The 17,201-nt window shown below is 40.3% G+C and overlaps 1 protein-coding gene across 2 annotated transcripts in view; it reads left to right on the top strand.

The window, feature by feature from the left end:
* Positions 1-17,201, top strand: part of ARID4A (AT-rich interaction domain 4A) — an 82,620-nt gene that overhangs the window by 9,510 nt on the left and 55,909 nt on the right. For both annotated transcript variants that reach the window (XM_089309647.1, XM_051822211.3), the window contains exons 6-8: positions 10,968-11,047; positions 11,143-11,237; positions 16,168-16,300. In XM_089309647.1, coding sequence (XP_089165773.1) covers positions 10,968-11,047; positions 11,143-11,237; positions 16,168-16,300 — 308 coding nt within the window. The remainder of the gene's footprint in view (positions 1-10,967; positions 11,048-11,142; positions 11,238-16,167; positions 16,301-17,201) is intronic.

Below are 17,201 nucleotides of genomic sequence, written 5' to 3'. Positions count from 1 at the left end.
GAGTGCAGGGGAGGATGGCCCAAGTGCTTGGGCCCTGCACCCCATGGGAGACCAGGAAAAGCACCTGGCTCCTGGTTTAGGATCGGCGCATTGCGCCGGCCGCAGCACGCCGGCTGCAGGGGCCATTGGAGGGTGAACCAATGGCAAAAAGGAAGACCTTTCTCTCTGTCTCTCTCTCTCACTGTCCACTCTGCCTGTCAAAAAAAAAAAAAAAAGAGAGAGACCTTGTTTAGTTAAGTATTCTCAATCAAGCACTCTGCTATAAAGGAATGTTTAGGTATGTAAGGACGTGTATCACATAAAGAATAATCAGAATATAATAACCTTAGTTACTAGTTGGTTTAAAAAGATAACAAAATAAAATGTGTGCTCCCTCACACATTGTGAATTTTCTTTTATTGAGCATCTATTACCAGTTGGGTTTTTCCTACATTTCTAATCCTCGACGAAGTGTATAAGTAGAATCAGAGTTATACAAATGGCCTCCTTGACCTTTTGTGATTTCACAAGATAATAAAAATTTTATCACCTTATTTTATTTAAAATTTATTTATTTTGGGGCTGGCGCCATAGTGCACTATTTTAATCTTTCGCCTGCAGTGCCTGCATCCCATATGGGTGCCGGTTTGAGTCCCGGATGCTCCTCTTCTAGTCCAGCTCTCTGCAATGGTCTGGGAAAGCAGTGGAGGATGACCCAAGTGCTTGGGCCCCTGCACATACATGGGAGACCAGGAAGAAGCACCTGGCTCCTGGCTTCAGACTGGCGCAGCTCCAGCCATTGCAGCCATTTGGGGAGTGAACCAATGGAAGGAAGACCTTTCTCTCTGTCTCACTGTCTGTAACTTCACCTGTCAAATAAATAAAATCTTTTTTTAAAAAATAAAATTTATTTATTTTTATTTGAGAGAGAAAGGATGAGACAAAGAGAGATATCTTCTATTTGCTAATTTACTCTCCAAATGTGTGCAACAGCCAGAGCCGGACCAGGCCAAACCCAGGAGCCAGAAACTCCATCAGGAGAACCGAGGTAGTTGGGCTATCCTCTGCAGCCTTCCCAAGGGCATTAGCAGGAGCTGGATCAGAAGTGGAGGAGCAGGGACTTGAACACTCCTCTGTGGGATGCAGGCACCCCAAGCGACAGCTTAGTCCACTGTACTACAACACCTGCCCCGTATCACATTATTAAAAATGAAACAAAAGAGGATATAATGTTGCTGGTTGGAACAAACAGGACTTCATAGATCTAATATGATGCAGGCTTTTTAAAAAATCTAATAGTACTTTACCTCTAATACTTAACAATAAGCAGCCCCAGCTTTAGTTGTTTTGTTTGGTTTTTGAGCATTAGAAACATTTTCTCTTCCGATCATAAAACAGTGATTCCTGTCAGAGTTTACTCATTTGACAGTTTTTAGCTCTGCATTAAAGATAAGAAATCTTTAGTGTATGGAGCTGTGTTATCTGTCTAGTCATTCAAAAGGTGTCAAAATTGAGATTAGAATTTATATCTCCACTTGAATGTTGCTTAAAATTCATGCTTATTTTATGCCTCATTGGTTTCAACATTAGTTATATCAGATTTCATAGAAGTTTAATTTATAGAGTATTGAATAAGGAAGTATAGATTAAAGTGGTGAACTCACTGGATTTTGTAGAATGTACTATAGGCTTATAAGGCCTTTAATTTAGTCCTGGGCTGGCAAACCTTTCTTCTGCCAAGGGCCACTTGGATATTTATAACATCATTTGTGGTCATACAAAATTATTAAATTAAAAATTGTCCTGCTATAAATTTATTGAACTTTGAGTCCCTGCAGTTGCCATGACAGGGCCATGCCAAATGATTTCGTGGGCCTTATATAGGCCAGATGTTCTCCCACTCAGTCAAACCACCTTTAAAAAAAAAAAAAAAAAGTTGACTTTCTTTATTTGAAAACCAGAGTTACACAGAGAGAGAGGGAGAGAGAAAGAGGGAGGAAGGGAAGGATCTTGATAGTTCACTCCCTAAATGGCCCCAATGGTCAGGACTGGGTCAGGCCAAAGCCAGGAGCTTCTTCCGGATCCCCCACATAGGTGCAGGGTTCCAAGGACTTGGGCCATCTTCCACTGGTTTTCCAGCTGCATTAGCAGGGAGCTGGATTGGAAGTGGAGCAGCCGGTACTTGAACCGACACCCATGTGGGATGCTGGCACTGCAAGCTGTGGCTTAACTTGCTATACCACAATGCAGGCCCCCGTTCCTTTTATGACAAATATTTTCAAAGCTAGATGGCTGTTACACTGACTAGAAAATTATTCATTAATTTTTATGAATTAATGAATTAACAATAAACAGCCCCAGCTTTAGTTTTTTTGTTTGTTTTTTGAGCATTAGAAACATTGTCTCTTCCGATCATAAAGCAATGATTCCTCTCAGAGTTTTCTCATTTGACAGTTTTTAGCTTTGCATTAAAGATAAGAAATCTTTAGTATATGGAGCTGTGTTATCTGTCTAGTCATTCAAAAGGTGTCAAAATTGAGGTTGTAATTCATTAAGGAAAGTAATTCATTAAGGAAAAAGTACAAAGTTACAAAGAAATCTGTTTGCTCTTGTGATAGGAGTTAATCTCTCTAAGGGGTCTCTTGTGAGATATGATATTTTGTTAATGTAATATAATTGAGTGTGAATTTCTTAAGTTTCTGATTCCTGGAATTATTTTTTTAAATTATTTGAGAGGCAAGGAGACAGAGTTCTCACTTGCTGATTCACCTCCCAGATGCCTACAGGGGCTGGGGGACAGAAGATAGGAACCAGGAATTCAGTCTAGATTCCCTTCAGGAGTGGCAGGACCCCAGTGACCTGAGCCGTCACCACTGCCTCCTGTGGTTCATGTTAGCAGGAAGCAGGAGCTAGAGCACGGATGTGTGATGCGGATTCCCTAGTTGGAGTTAGAGCTGCTAGCCCAAATCTTCCCTGTCCTGAAGTTTTTCATTCTAGCTGCCAAGATCTGTGGTTAATCACAGATGGTTACATGAATAATATGAGGGTACTTCAACAAGTTCATGGAAAAATGAATTAAAAGATAAATTTATTTGGTACAAAATAAACTTTTGGAACCCATGCATAGTTTTCTGATAATATATATTTTTCATGAACTTTTTGAAGACTTAGTGTATGTGTAGACTTGTGTGTTTAAATATATAAGGAATTAAATGACAAACAACTTGATTAAAAATGGGCCAAGATGAGTCTGTCCTGTCACAGCATTTCATGTCAAGTGATCTGTACTCTCGATTACTATATAGTAGAAATAAAATTCTTTGCCATTTAAATAATGGGCAAAGGCCCTGAATACTATACGTTTCTAAAAAGAAGATAGACAAATGGCCAACAGCTGCAAGCACATGCTACGTACGTAACTTGTTTCTGTTAATGACAGACCACGTATCCAGTGGCAGTCCCGTGGGATGACAATGGAACCAAAAATTGCTGTCAGCGAGTGACACCCTAGGCATTATAATGGTGGAGCACAGTGAGTTACTCACATGCTTGTGGGGATGGTGGGGTAAACACACCTGTGCTGTTAGTGGTGTAAAAGTGGAGCACATAACAGTTCTGTAGAGTGTAGTGGCAGACCAGCGCTGAGAACAGGCCACTGTTGCCAGTCGCCGTATTTAACAGTGCTATGCTTTTTATCATGTTGTGTATTCCTTCTACTTCTGAACAGAAGATAACGGTCAAACAGCCTCAGGCAGGTCCTTAAGAAGGTGTCCAGAGGAAGGCCTAGCCAACTCCTCGGGTGTTATTGTCCCTGAAGACTTTGTAGTAAAGATGTGGATGACAGTGATAGTGATGATCTGATCCTATATCGCCTAGGCTACTACATACGTTCATGTTTTTGTTTACAATGGAGCAGTAAAATAAAACTAAATAAAAAAGAAAAAGCTGATTGATTAAGGATATAGGGGAAAATATTTATGTATAACTGTACTATATATTTGTGTTTTAAGCTGAGTGTCAATGGTCAATGTTAAAAATATTAAAAGCTTTATAAAGTAAAAAGTTATAATAAGCTATTAATTAATGACTGGCAAAATGGAAATTTTCATTGTAAATTTAGTGTAGTGTAAGGGTAGTGTTTATAAAGTCTGCAGTATAGGTAGTAATGCCCTTCGCCTTCACAGTCACTCACCACTCAGTCAGCCAGTTACCAGAGGAACTTGCAGTCGGGCAAGCTGCACGTGCATATGGTAGGTGTCCTATCCAGGCGCTTTTGTGTGTGTGTGTCTTTTAATTTGTAGTTATTTAAATTTTTCTTTTTAGGATATGTTTATTTTATTTGAAAGTCAGAATTACAGAAAGAAGGAAAGAAAGAGAGAGAGAGATTGAGATTGATTTCGTCTGCTGGTTCACTCCCCAAATGGCTGCTACAGCCAAAGCTGGGCCAGGCTGAAGCCAGGCGCTTCATTCATGTGGATGCAGGAGACCAAGGACTTGAGCCATCTTTTGCTGCTTTCCCAGGTGCATTAGCAGGGAGCTGGGTCAGAAATAGAGTACCCAGGACTCAAACCAGTACCCGTATGGGATGCCAGCATCACAGGGGGCAGTCTCATCCACTGTACCACAATGCGGGCCCCTTAAATATTTGTTTGAGAGACAGAAAGAAAGGCAGGCAGGAAGAACTGCTGTATGTTGGTTGTGTCCCCAAATGCCCACCTAGGCCAGAGCTGAGACCTGGAAGGCAATCCAGGTCTCCACAAGGGTGGCAGAGAACCAACTCTATTAGCTGTCATCTGCTGATTTCCAGGGTCCTCAGAAGCTGAAATCACAAGAGGAGAAAGAACTCAAACCCAGGCCCTTTGATAAGGAAGGGTTCCTGGTGTCCCAGCCCTGGCTGACCCCTGGACCAAATACTCACCTCTATTTTTAAAAATATTTTATACTGTATTTTTACTGTACCTTTTTATATTTAGTTATGGCTATATACACAGATAGTATTGTGTTACAATTGCCCACAATATTCTGTACAGGAACATGCTGTACGGCTTTGTAGCCTAACTGCAATAAGCTATGCCATATATCTCAGGTGTGTCACAAGCTCTGCCATCAAGGTTTGTGTATACTCTGTGATGTGTGCCCAGTGATGCAGTTTTCAAAATCTGTCCTCACTGTTAATTGACACATGACTGTACATGAAAAAATGCTCAGCATCACTAATCATCATGCAAATGCAAATTAAAACCACAATGTGACATCATCTCACACTTGATTGACTATTATCAAAAAGATAAAAGATAATACTCTACAGGATATGGAGAAAAGGGAACCCTTGCGTGCTGTTGGTGGGAATGTTAATTAGTGCAGCCATTGTGGACAGCAGTATGCGGTGTCCAGAAAATTAAAAACAGAACTCTACATCATCTAGCTACCCTACTGCTGGGTATGTAAGAGTTTTGAAAAAGTTAATGGAAAGTGCATATTATGAAAAAAGCATACATAGATTACATTTTTTGCACCAAAATAAATTTATCATCTAATTTCTTGTTTTTTTTCCACAGTCTCTTTGAAGTACCCTCACATATCCAAAGAAAATGAAATCAGTATTTCAGAGAGAATAACTACACTCCCCTGTTCATTGCAGCGTTATTTACAATAGTCAAGATATGAGATCACCCTGCATGTTGATCATGTTCATCAACAGATGAATACATAAAGAAAATGTGGTGCATTCACAATAAAATACTATTCAGTCTCCTTAAAACAAACAAACAAACAGGAAATCCTATTATTTGCATCAACATGAATGAACCTGGAGGATATGATATTAAATGAGATAAGCCAAGAACAGAAAGACAAATACCGAGTGTTCCCACTTAAAGTCAGACTCATAGACAGGACAGGGTTGCCTTGAGTGAGATACTTGGGAGATGTTGATTCAAAGATACATAATGTCAAGAAGACTTTCAAGAAGTCTTTGTTCGTAGTGGTGGCTGTTGCTAGTAACAACACATTGTACACTGTAACAGTGTTCAGAGAATAACTTCTAAGTATTCTTCTCCTTCCCCCCTTCCCAACATGAAATGGTAGGTACGTTAGGTGATGTGTGTGTTAATTAGCTGATTTAGCTAATCTACAATGTATAAATACTGTGTTCAAGGTATCTTACATACCATAAACATGAGTATGTACTATTTTTATCAGTTAAATCTTTTTTTTAAAAAAGATTTATTTATTTTGTTTGAAAGGCAAAGTTGCAGAGAAAGAGAGACAGAGATCTTCCATCTGCTTCTAAATAGCCACAATGGCCAGAGATGGACTAGGCGGAAGCCAGGAGGCAGCGGCTTTATCCAGTTCCCCCATGTGGGTGAAGGAGCCCAAGTAGTCCAACCATCTGCTGCTTGCCCTGACACAGTAGCAGGGAGCTGGATCAGAAGTAGGGAGCTGGATCAGAAGTGGAGGAGGGGCCAGCACCATGGTGTTGCAGGTTAAGCTTGGGAGGGAGGTAGAGGGTGGCCCAATTGGGCCCCTGCACCCATGTGGGAGACCCGGAGGAGGCTCCTGACTCCTGGCTTCGGGTAGGCACAGCTCCATCCATTGTAGCCAATCGGGGAGTGAACCAACAGATGGAAGACCTCTCTGTCTCTGCCTCTGCCTCTCCTTCTCTGTGTAACTCTGACTTTCAAATAAATAAATAAATCTTAAAAAAAAAAAAATGTAGGAGCTGAGACTTGAACTTGAACTTGAGCCATGTGGGCACCCTTGGTGGTGGCTTAACCTGCTGCGCCACAGTGCTGGTCCCTAAATTATTATTTTTAAACTTGGTTCTACCTAATTCAAAATATATATATATATATTTTAAGTGTACTCCATTATATGAAATATTTTGTTAATCATAACTAAGTCACAATTCTTGACTTCATCCTGCAGGTTCGTTTTCTACTTCCTCATACCTGTTTATTTTGTCCTTTGGTCACCTTAGCTAAACTGTAGTTCATTGGTTAACCTGAGTCTCAATTTCTTTAGCTATAAAGGAGGATAATGATCTTTACCCTACAGAGACTTGTTGTGAGGATTAGGACATGGTAGAAACTTAAGTACTAACAAGTTAAATCTTTGGATAGATAAAGTTAATTGAATCATTATTTTACCATCCTCCACTATGTAGCAGAGATATGATAAGGACCTTTTGTATTCAGTAAGTCTTCAGGTAGATGGATCCCTGTTGGTTTTTGTTTCTTTGAATTCTAACAGATCAGGGTTTGTATTTGCATTATTTTATCCCTTTTGTTTAGTGTGAGGAAGTAGTGTGTTACCGGGAGTCTCAGCTTTGTCATTTCCCTCTAAATACGATTGAATGTTTCTATCTAATATTATTATATCAGAGGTACATGGCTGTACACATGTTCTGTGATTCTCAATGAATGATCTTGATTCAAGTGCTGATATGGGAAGTACAAGACATTTCATAGAATTACTAAATCCTTGTAGTCTGATTTTTTTTTTCCCTTGACGTGATCTAGTATAAATTTGAACTTTTAAAACTATATAAAATTACTATAGGCAGCAGTTAATTGTTTTAACAGAAAACTAGAGTTTCTTCAATCCCTACAAATTCTGTGTTCTTTAAGTGATCTTCTAACATGGAAATTACTGATGGAGCTTCTTTGTGGTTTCAGGCATCAGGTGTCATGGTTAATAAATCCAGGGAGCGAATGTTTATTCCAGTAATTAAGGTGCCTGTGTCCCACATCAGAGTGCTGGGGTTCAATTCTCGGCCCTGGCTCCTGACGTCATGTTTCTGATACCGAACTATGAGGTGCCAATTATATTACTGTGTGCTTATTAATAAATTCACAAAAGTATTGTGGGTTCTTGCCCAATATTCAGAGAAGTATTCTGAATACTGGCATATATGAATGAGGCAGCATGATACATTTTAAGCTTTTTATTCAGTGAGAGAAATGCATAGGAGAGTGAGGCCTTATTTAAGAGAGGGAAATGAAGAGGAGAGATGCCAATATTTTTGATATTGTAGAATGTTCAATTTTTATTCTTTATAAAATTTTTACACTTCTGGACATTCATACTAACATGAATTTTTACGTCTGTTTACTATTTTGAATTTTTAAAACAACAGTTTATACTTGATGACACTATATGCCTCAATTTTGATGTAAATATTTAGGACATTGTTGACAGTACTGATCAGTGAGTGATGTCATTGTTGAAGAATGTTGTGTTTTATGTTGCCATTGTGTCTCCAAGTAGTCATCAATTTTTGAATTGTTCGGAGTATATAGCATAGCTGCTTTTGTGGGATTGAGACTCTTCCAATATGTGTTTCAGGAGCTTTTAATTTTTCACTGCATTTTTTTCCTGCATGTAATCTAAGATAAAGTGTTTCCTAATGAAATGAGCTCTTTTAAAAAATAAACTTCAGTATTATAGATAATTAGTTAAAGGATTCTAAGCTGGTGTTAAATCAGAGTGACATATAATTTCCCTTTATTAATAGTGATCATTTCTGTTAGAATGGAAAGGCATCTAGAATTAGGAAAATTAGGATTCTATCAATAACCACTTTGGTGTGTGTATACACACATATATAAGCTTTGTTGTGAATATGTGCAGTTCATAAGATGTACAAACATTGTTGAATTGATATACTTTTTAAATATATCATCTATGTATATCATCTATATATACTTAAAGTATATGTGAGATATACTTTTTAAGTATCTGAGGTAAGAATTCTGTCTTTTTTCTGTCTTATTTCTTAATCCTGGCAATCAGGTGTCTTCTTAGAAGATTTCCTTTTTAATAATCTTTATAAATATTGGATGTTAAAAGCAGACTACATTCTAAAAAATTAACCTTTACATATGAAGTTACCAAAATAATGTAGATAATTAGGCAAGAATATTCATGATAAATATTCATTTCCCTGCTCTGTTCCTGGAACACTGAAACATGGTCAACTAGCATGATTCTTTTAAATATGTAGGAAAGTCAAGGCTTTGGAGAAGCTTTCTGTGTTCTTACGACTTCTCTTTAGGATTTCTTTTTTATTCTATTTTATTTTTTTTGTTTTTAGATTTATTTACTTATTTGAGAGAGTTACAGAGAGAGATTCCTATATGCTGGTTCACTCCCCATATGGCTGCAATGTCCAGAGCTGGGCCAAACCAAAGCCAGAAGCCAGGAGCTTCTTCTAGGCTTCCCACATGTGTGCAGGGACTCAAGTACTTGAGCCGTCTTCTACTGCTTTCCCAAGTCATTAGCAGGGAGCTGGATCAGAAGTGGAGAAGCCAGGACTTGAACAGGTGCCCATATGGGTTGCCGGCACCACAGGTGGAAACTTAACCTACTATGCCACAGCATGAACCCCTAGAATTTCTTTTTAAAAAGACTTAGTGCCTTTCTAATGTTTCCTTGTTTTAACCTTTATTATTTATTCATTTATTTAAAGATTTTTTTTTATTTATTTGAAAGGCAGAGTTGGAGAGACAGGTCTTCCATCTGCTGATTCATTCCCCAAATGGCTGCAACAGCTGGGGCTGGGCCAGGCTGAAGCCCCCAGCCAGGAGCTTCATCTGAGCCTCCCACAAGAGTGCAGGAGCTCAAGGACTTGGGCATCCTCTGCCATTTTCCCAGGCACCTTAGCAGGGAGCTGAATCAGAAGTGAAGCAGCCTGGACTTGAACTGGCACTGATATGGGACACCAGCTCCACAGGTGGTTGTTCAATCCATTATGCCACCGCGCTGGTCTTTTTTTTTTTTTTTTGGCAGGCAGAGTGGATAGTGAGAGAGAGAGAGACAGAGAGACAGAGAGAAAGGTCTTCCTTTGCCGTTGGTTCACCCTCCAATGGCTGCCGCGGCCAGCGCGCTGCGGCTGGCGCACTGCGCTGATCCGATGGCAGGAGCCAGGTACTTCTCCTGGTCTCCCATGGGGTGCAGGGCCCAAGCACTTGGGCCATCCTCCACTGCACTCCCTGGCCACAGCAGAGAGCTGGCCTGGAAGAGGGGCAACCGGGACAGAATCCGGCGCCCTGACCGGGACTAGAACCCGGTGTGCCGGCGCCGCAAGGTGGAGGATTAGCCTAGTGAGCCGCGGCGCCGGCCTCCTCAACCTTTATTCTTACATACTTAGATCCTTTTCCAAAGAGAACACTTGAATCTACAACTTAAGAATGTGTCCTCCAGTACTAGCAGAATAGTAGGGTATTGTGCAAATACATAGAAGCAGTAGAATAATTCAGCAGCGTTACTGGAGTCAAGTAGTTTCAGGAAGTTAGGGATATTCCATTGGGAATGGTTGCTGAAAGACCTAATGCTACTTTTGAAACCAAGTGTTTGCCCATCCCTGTAAGATTGAGAGTACTTAATATTTTGCTTTGCTTAGTTTCCTGATATATTAAGGTGATTTAGTAGTGATGGTAATTGAAATGTCAAATGGAGATACTTAAGCAGTTGAGGGCAGATTTGACCTGTGTGTGTTATAGTTTCTAAAAAATGAAAAGGGGGCCGGTGCCGTGGTTTACTTGGTTAATCCTCTGCCTGCGGCACCAGCATCCCATATGGGCGTTGAGTTCTAGTCCCAGTTATTCCTCTTCTAGTCCAGCTCTCTGCTGTGGCCCAGGAAGGCAGTGGAGGATGGCCCAAGTGTTTGGGCCCTGCACCCGCCTGGGAGACCAGGAGGAAGCTCCTAGCTTCGGAACGGCATAGCTTTGGCCAGAGTGGCCATTTGGGGGTGAACCAACGGAAGGAAGACCTTTCTCTCTGTCTCTATCTCTCACTGTCTATCTGTTAAAAAAAAGAGGAATGAAAAGTCTGGTATATTCATTTTAAAAAGATTTTGAAAAATAGCTGACAAATACTGGTTCTTAGAAATATTAAGTTGTAAATAAATAGCAGTAGCGGCATTCTGCGCAGTTAAATTTTTATTGAATTAGTGTGCATAAATTCTCTGATATCTTTTGCTATTATAGTGTTTGATGATGGTGATGAGAGAACCCTGAGACGCACCTCGCTGTGTCTGAAAGGAGAACGACATTTTGCAGAGAGTGAGGTGAGGTGATAGGGATGGACTTCTTGGGTTGAACAGCAACTGCTGACCAAGAAGTGAATTGTGATTTAATTCATCTTTTTCTTTGTCTTATGTAGACACTTGACCAGCTCCCATTGACAAATCCAGAGCATTTTGGAACTCCAGTAATCGCAAAAAAGACAAACAGAGGAAGGAGGTCTTCTCTTCCTGTGTGAGTTTTTTCTTGTATAGTATCATGAGAATTACAGATGCTACAACATTATGCAAGAGGTTTGTCTGAGCTAGGTAACCTTTCCATAGCATCCTGTATCCTTACGTTAGGCGTTTCACCCTGATTAGACCTTGTCTTTAAGTATCTCATTTACTTTTCCCAAGAATTATTATAGTTGCATTTACTAAAAGGCTACTTTTGTTCTAAGTTTCTGTGCCAAAGTCTGTCATAGGTACAGTTTTCCTATTTTAAGCGAGTATTTGTACTTTTTAAGTTTTTTTATTTCAAAAGCATTTCAAGCCTAAAAACTGCAAAAATAATACAATGAACTTCTATGTACCCTTCATCTAGATTCACTAACTGGTAATACTTTTTGGCACATATACTTTATCATTCTCTATCTGTATCTACTGTCTCTGTCTCTCTGTATATCTACACACACACACGTAATTATTTTAAATATTGTAATAATTTTAGTTTTCTGAAACATTTGAGAGGAAGTAGCAAATATCGTGATACTCTACCAGGGTGTGGATACCAAATTCAGAAAATTGACCTTGATAGAATACTACCATCTGAGAACATAGAATTATATTTCAAATTCTGTTAATTACTCCATTGATAGCCTTTATGGCATCTCCTGTTCTGCCTAATTCCCAGATGCAGTCCAAGATCACACATTGCAATTTTTTTTTAGTATTTTTTTAAAGATTTATTTATTTTACTTGAAAGTCATAGTTACACAGAGAGAGAAGGAGAGGCAGAGAGAGAGAGATCCTCCATCTGCTGGTTCACTCCCTAGTTGTCCACAGTGGCCAGAGCTGGGCTGATCTGAAGTCAGGAGCCAGGAGCCTCTTCCAGGTCTCCCACGTGGGTGCAGGGACCCAAGGACTTGGGCCATCTTCTACTGCTTTCGCAGTCCATAGCAGAGAGCTGGATCAGAAGTGGAGCTGCTGGGACTTGAACCCGGTCCATATGGGATGCTGGCACTGCAGGCTATGGCTTTACCCGCCACAGTTCTGGCCCCAGTTTTTTTTAGTATTTTTAAGTCTCTTTTAATTTGTGGAAGTTCTTTTGTCGTTTCTGGTTTCCATACATTGAAATTTTTCTAGGACCTGGGTCAGTTGTTTGTAGACGATTCCTTGATACAGGTGTGTGTAATTGTTTTCTCATTATTAGATTCAGGTTATGCATTTTTATGGTATGTAAGTGATATTGTGAGCTTCTCAGTGCAAGTGGATCAATACGTGCATGTTACCAGTTTGTCCCATAATTGATGATGTTAATTTTGACCAACTGGTTAAAGTGGTGTCTGCTAAATTTCTTTTCTTTAGTTACCATTTTTCTCTTTGTAATTTATAAATAAAGGCTATTTCAATATCCTATTCTTTTTTTTTTTTTGACAGGCAGAGTGGACAGTGAGAGAGAGAGTCAGAGAGAAAGGTCTTCCTTTGCCGTTGGTTCACCCTCCAATGGCTGCCGCAGCTGGCGCGCTGCGCTGATCCGATGGCAGGAGCCAGGTACTTCTCCTGGTCTCCCATGGGGTGCAGGGCAAGCACTTGGGCCATCCTCCACTGCAATCCTGGGCCACAGCAGAGAGTTGGCCTGGAAGAGGGGCAACCGGGACAGAATCCGGTGCCCCGACCGGGACTAGAACCCGGTGTGCCGGCACCGCAAGGCAGAGGATTAGCTTAGTGAGCTGAGGCGCCGGCGCTCAATATCCTATTCTTTAACAGACCTTCATTCAGTGGTTTCTTTTTTTTTTTTTTTTTGGACGGGCAGAGTGGACAGTGAGAGAGAGAGACAGAGAGAAAGGTCTTCTTTGCTGTTGGTTCACCCTCCAATGGTTGGTGCGGCTGGCGCACCGAGCTGATCCAAAGCCAGGAGCCAGATGCTTCTCCTGGTCTCCCATGGGGTGCAGGGCCCATGGACTTGGGCCATCCTCCACTGCACTCCTGGGCCACAGCAAAGAGCTGGCCTGGAAGAGGAGCAACCGGGAAAGAATCCGGCGCCCTGACCGGGACTAGAACCCGGTGTGCCGGCGCCGCAAGGTGGAGGATTAGCCTCGTGAGCTGGGCGCCGGCTCAGTGGTTTCTAATCTGGGAACTTTTGCCAAAATCAATTAGTATTATGATAGCTAAATGGTAATTTTCTGATTTTGTCTTTTGTATTGCATTTATTAGTTGCTGTTTAGCAATAGTGAAAATTTTTTCTTTGTCTTTCCGGTGGACTCAAAGGTTCTAATTTTAGCTGAAGGGTGCAATTCATTGTTCAAAAATTCATTTTGGTGTTCAGGTTGCCCTAGATTTAGTTAGTGGGAGCTTCTCAAGCTGGCTCCTTTGCTCTCTGGGTATGTCTGCACCATTTCTTTTTTCTTTTTTCATTTTTATTTGAATGATGGGGAGACAAGGTTTTCTGTCTGCTAGTTCACTCCCCAAATGCCATCAACAGCCATGACTGGGCCAGGCTGAAGCCTGGAGCCCAGATCTCAATCCAGGTCTTCCAAGTGAGTGGTAGGGACCAAAGTTCTTTTTTTTTTTTTTTTTAAGATTTGTTTGTTTATTTGAAAGTCAGAGTTACATAGAGAAAGAAGGTGAGGCAGAGAGAGAGAGGTCTTCCATCTGCTGGTTCACTCCCAAATTGGATGCAATGGCAGAAGCCAGGAGCCAGGAGCTTCTTCTGGGTCTCCCACATGGGTGCAGGGCCCAAGGACTTGGGCCATCTTCTGCTTTCACAGGCCATAGCAGAGAGCGCTGGAACGGAAGTAGAGCAGCTGGGACTCGAACCGGCGTCCATATGGGATGCTGGCACAGCAGGTGGCGGCTTTGCCCACTATGCCACAGTGCAGGCCCCAGGATCAAAGTTCTTAAGCCATCATCTGCTGCCTCCCAGGATTTGCATTATTAGAAAGATAGGTGAGAAGTAGAGCCAGTACTCAAAAACCAGGCACTGTGATATGGGACGCAGGTGTCTGGGCAACATCTTAATCACTGTGTCAAACACCCTCCCCCATCTTCCCCATTTCCTGAACATTCTGTCACTTTCAGGTATAATAGGGTATCCTAGGTTCATGTTACTTTCCTTCTGCCCCAACTTCGGGGTTGGCCTCTTTTCCAGAGAACCCTCATTCTTTAGTGGGAAATAATATTTAGGCACCAGGATCTATGTATTAGATGGTTCCGTTGCTGCTGGAAGGTATATAAGGAAGGTTTGGAAAGGCAGAGTAATGCAATACCTAAGCTATGAACCAGAAAGTAGTGAAAGACCTCTGAGAACCCTAGGTGGAAATTCCAATTCAGCCTCTTCGAAGAATGTATCAGTTTAGGAAAATTACCTAGCCTCCTTGAAGTGAAGTGCATTTACATGTGTTAATTCTGATCTTCATAAAAACATGCAAGATGTTATTTCCAGTTTAGAGCTATGGAAAATGAGAATGAGAATCTCTTGCCAGTTTCGTGAGGATCAAATAATGTGGATCAATCAGTGTGTATTAAGTACTCAGTGCATGATATGTGTTTAGTAAATCATTAATACCCAGGTATTTTATTCATAAGTTAGCTCTGTAGACTTTTACTGAAAGGCTATTTATACTTATTTTATCCATAATTTTTAACAAGTTAAATCATCTGTCAGATTTGAAGAAACCAATCTAGAGGAAAAAAGATGAGAGGACAGGAAAGATTAGTCAGTTCCAACAATGAATTAAACAATGTGGAGTTTAACAGCTGACAAGCCTATGAGAGGAAAAGAATAAACCTTCAATAGATAAGGAACTAGATGATTTTGAGCCAAGTAGTACAGTTAATAGTGCTGAATAGTTTAATTCATGCCAATGGTATCAGTGCCTTGCAAGATATCTTCAAGATGTCAAGTGATTCAATATAAATTCATTAAAAATCAAATGGGAGTATGTACACATTGTCATTTTTAAAATTATATGCTTAAAATTAATACATATTGTTAACATGAAAGGGTAAACTGTAGCTCCCTAGATAAGTTACCTGCATAAACCCTGATGTGTATTTTAATGATATATTTTCATAGACTTAGAAAATTAAAGTTACTTTTACTGGCATCTGGCTAAGGAAAGATCTTTTTAAGAAAAAAATGTATTGGCCTTGTGGAAAATCTTTTTAAGAAAAAAATGCACCAGCATTGTGGTGCAGCAGATAAAGACACCAGCATCCCTATTGGATGCCAGTTCAAGTCCCAGCTGCTCCACTTCCAATCCAGGTTCCTACTAGTGCACCTGAAAAAGCAGTGGTTAATGCCCAAGTACTCCCACCCATGTAGGGATATCAGGATGGAGTTCTGGGCTGCTGGCTTTAGGCTGGCCCAGCCCCAGCTCCTGTAGTCATTAGAGGAGTGAACCAACAGATGGAAAATCTTTCTCTGTGTCTCCCTCTCTCTCTCTTACTCTGCCTTTCAAAGAAAGAACTAAATAAATCTTGAAAAAATTGTATTTGGCAAAGTAAGTACTTCAGGTTGGTGTGATTTGGCTTTTCTGTCCTAGTTCGTGGTGGGCCAAAGTATCTAAGTTCAAGAATACATTGATTAGTGATATGTACTCATATTTGGCACAGACAGCTCAAGCTACTGCTGTGAGGCTGAGAGTGTCTGTCTCTTCTAGTCCAGCAAGAGTAAAGAGGCTTAATTGAAAATGAATCATGATGGAGAATGGGATGGGAGAGGGAGTGGGAGATTGGATGGTTGTGGGTGGGAGGGAGGTTATGGGGGGGAAAGCTGCTATAATTCAAAAATTGTACTTTGGAAATTTATATTTAATAAAAGTTGAAAAGAAAAAAAATAATAAAGAGGCTACTGCTGCAAGGTTATCCACTAAGAATTGAATAGAACTTGTTAAATTCATGCCATCTGATTTTTTTAGATAATGATGTAAGGATAATAATCAAATTATTCCGACTTTTAGTACTGAAGATGAAAAGGAAGAAGAAAGTAGTGAAGAGGAAGATGAAGACAAACGCCGTCTCAATGATGAATTATTAGGAAAAGTTGTAAGTGTGATATCTACAGCTGAGAGGACTGACTGGTATCCCGCTTTGGTAAGTAAGATTTCTTTGCAAAGTAAATCACCCATGTAAATATTTGTTTAAAGTGGATTTTTAAAAACGTTTGAAGTATTTTGGAAGTACTACATACATTTAATTTGAACTTTACTAAAGGCTTAAAAGTTGAGTAGTCATAGGTCCAGAATACTTGATGGTCATCTTTTGTTATTCCCTTTCTCTATCTGTACCCTTTTATCAAGAGCCTTGTTAGCATTGATTCAATCATGATAGTTGCATTTTCAAGGCTAAACCTTCACTGAGTCTGCCTGATCAATTTTACATTCATTACACAATTGTTTGAGTCCATCCGTTGCTCTTAGTTTGTTTTCTGTTTTCACTGTAACCTCTACTCAAGTTCTTCCTTAAGTACCTCATATGTCAGCTACTTCACTCCTCTAAGCCTTAACCCTAACCCCAAATTAATTAGTATTTACTGAGGATCTGCAGTGAATTCAGCTTTGTTCTGAGTCCCTTAGAAGAGACACGTGTGAGACTTGGAACACGTCAGCCTTGGGAAACGACTGAATGCATCCAAGAGATTACATAATTATTAAAGATTGCATAGTAAATTTTAAATAATGTGATGCAGGGAGTATTGGAAAGGAAAGAATCACCTAGATTTTTTTGACAGCTTTAGAGATCGCGAGTCTGAAGTGGGTTGGTAGAGAAAGCTAATCTTTACTTACACAGAGAGGGAATGAGAAGAAGAGATGGAAGAGTTATTTCATGAGGGGAATCAAAAATACTTGGTAATACCTGTCTGTCTCTACTGGAAATCCATTTTGGCCGATTATTAGATCTAAGTAGGGCAGTAATAGGTACTGTGACTGGAAAGATATTTACATCTGGGGCAGAAGGGTCTTTAAAAGAGCATCTGTGGAATTTGGGCATAATT

This window comes from Oryctolagus cuniculus, chromosome 12, assembly GCF_051225735.1.
Source record: "Oryctolagus cuniculus isolate XC-2025 breed Fujian yellow rabbit chromosome 12, ASM5122573v1, whole genome shotgun sequence".
In the NCBI taxonomy this organism is placed as follows: domain Eukaryota; kingdom Metazoa; phylum Chordata; class Mammalia; order Lagomorpha; family Leporidae; genus Oryctolagus; species Oryctolagus cuniculus.
Note: the sequence above shows the minus strand (reverse complement) of the source record. Positions and strands in the feature narration are given on the sequence as shown.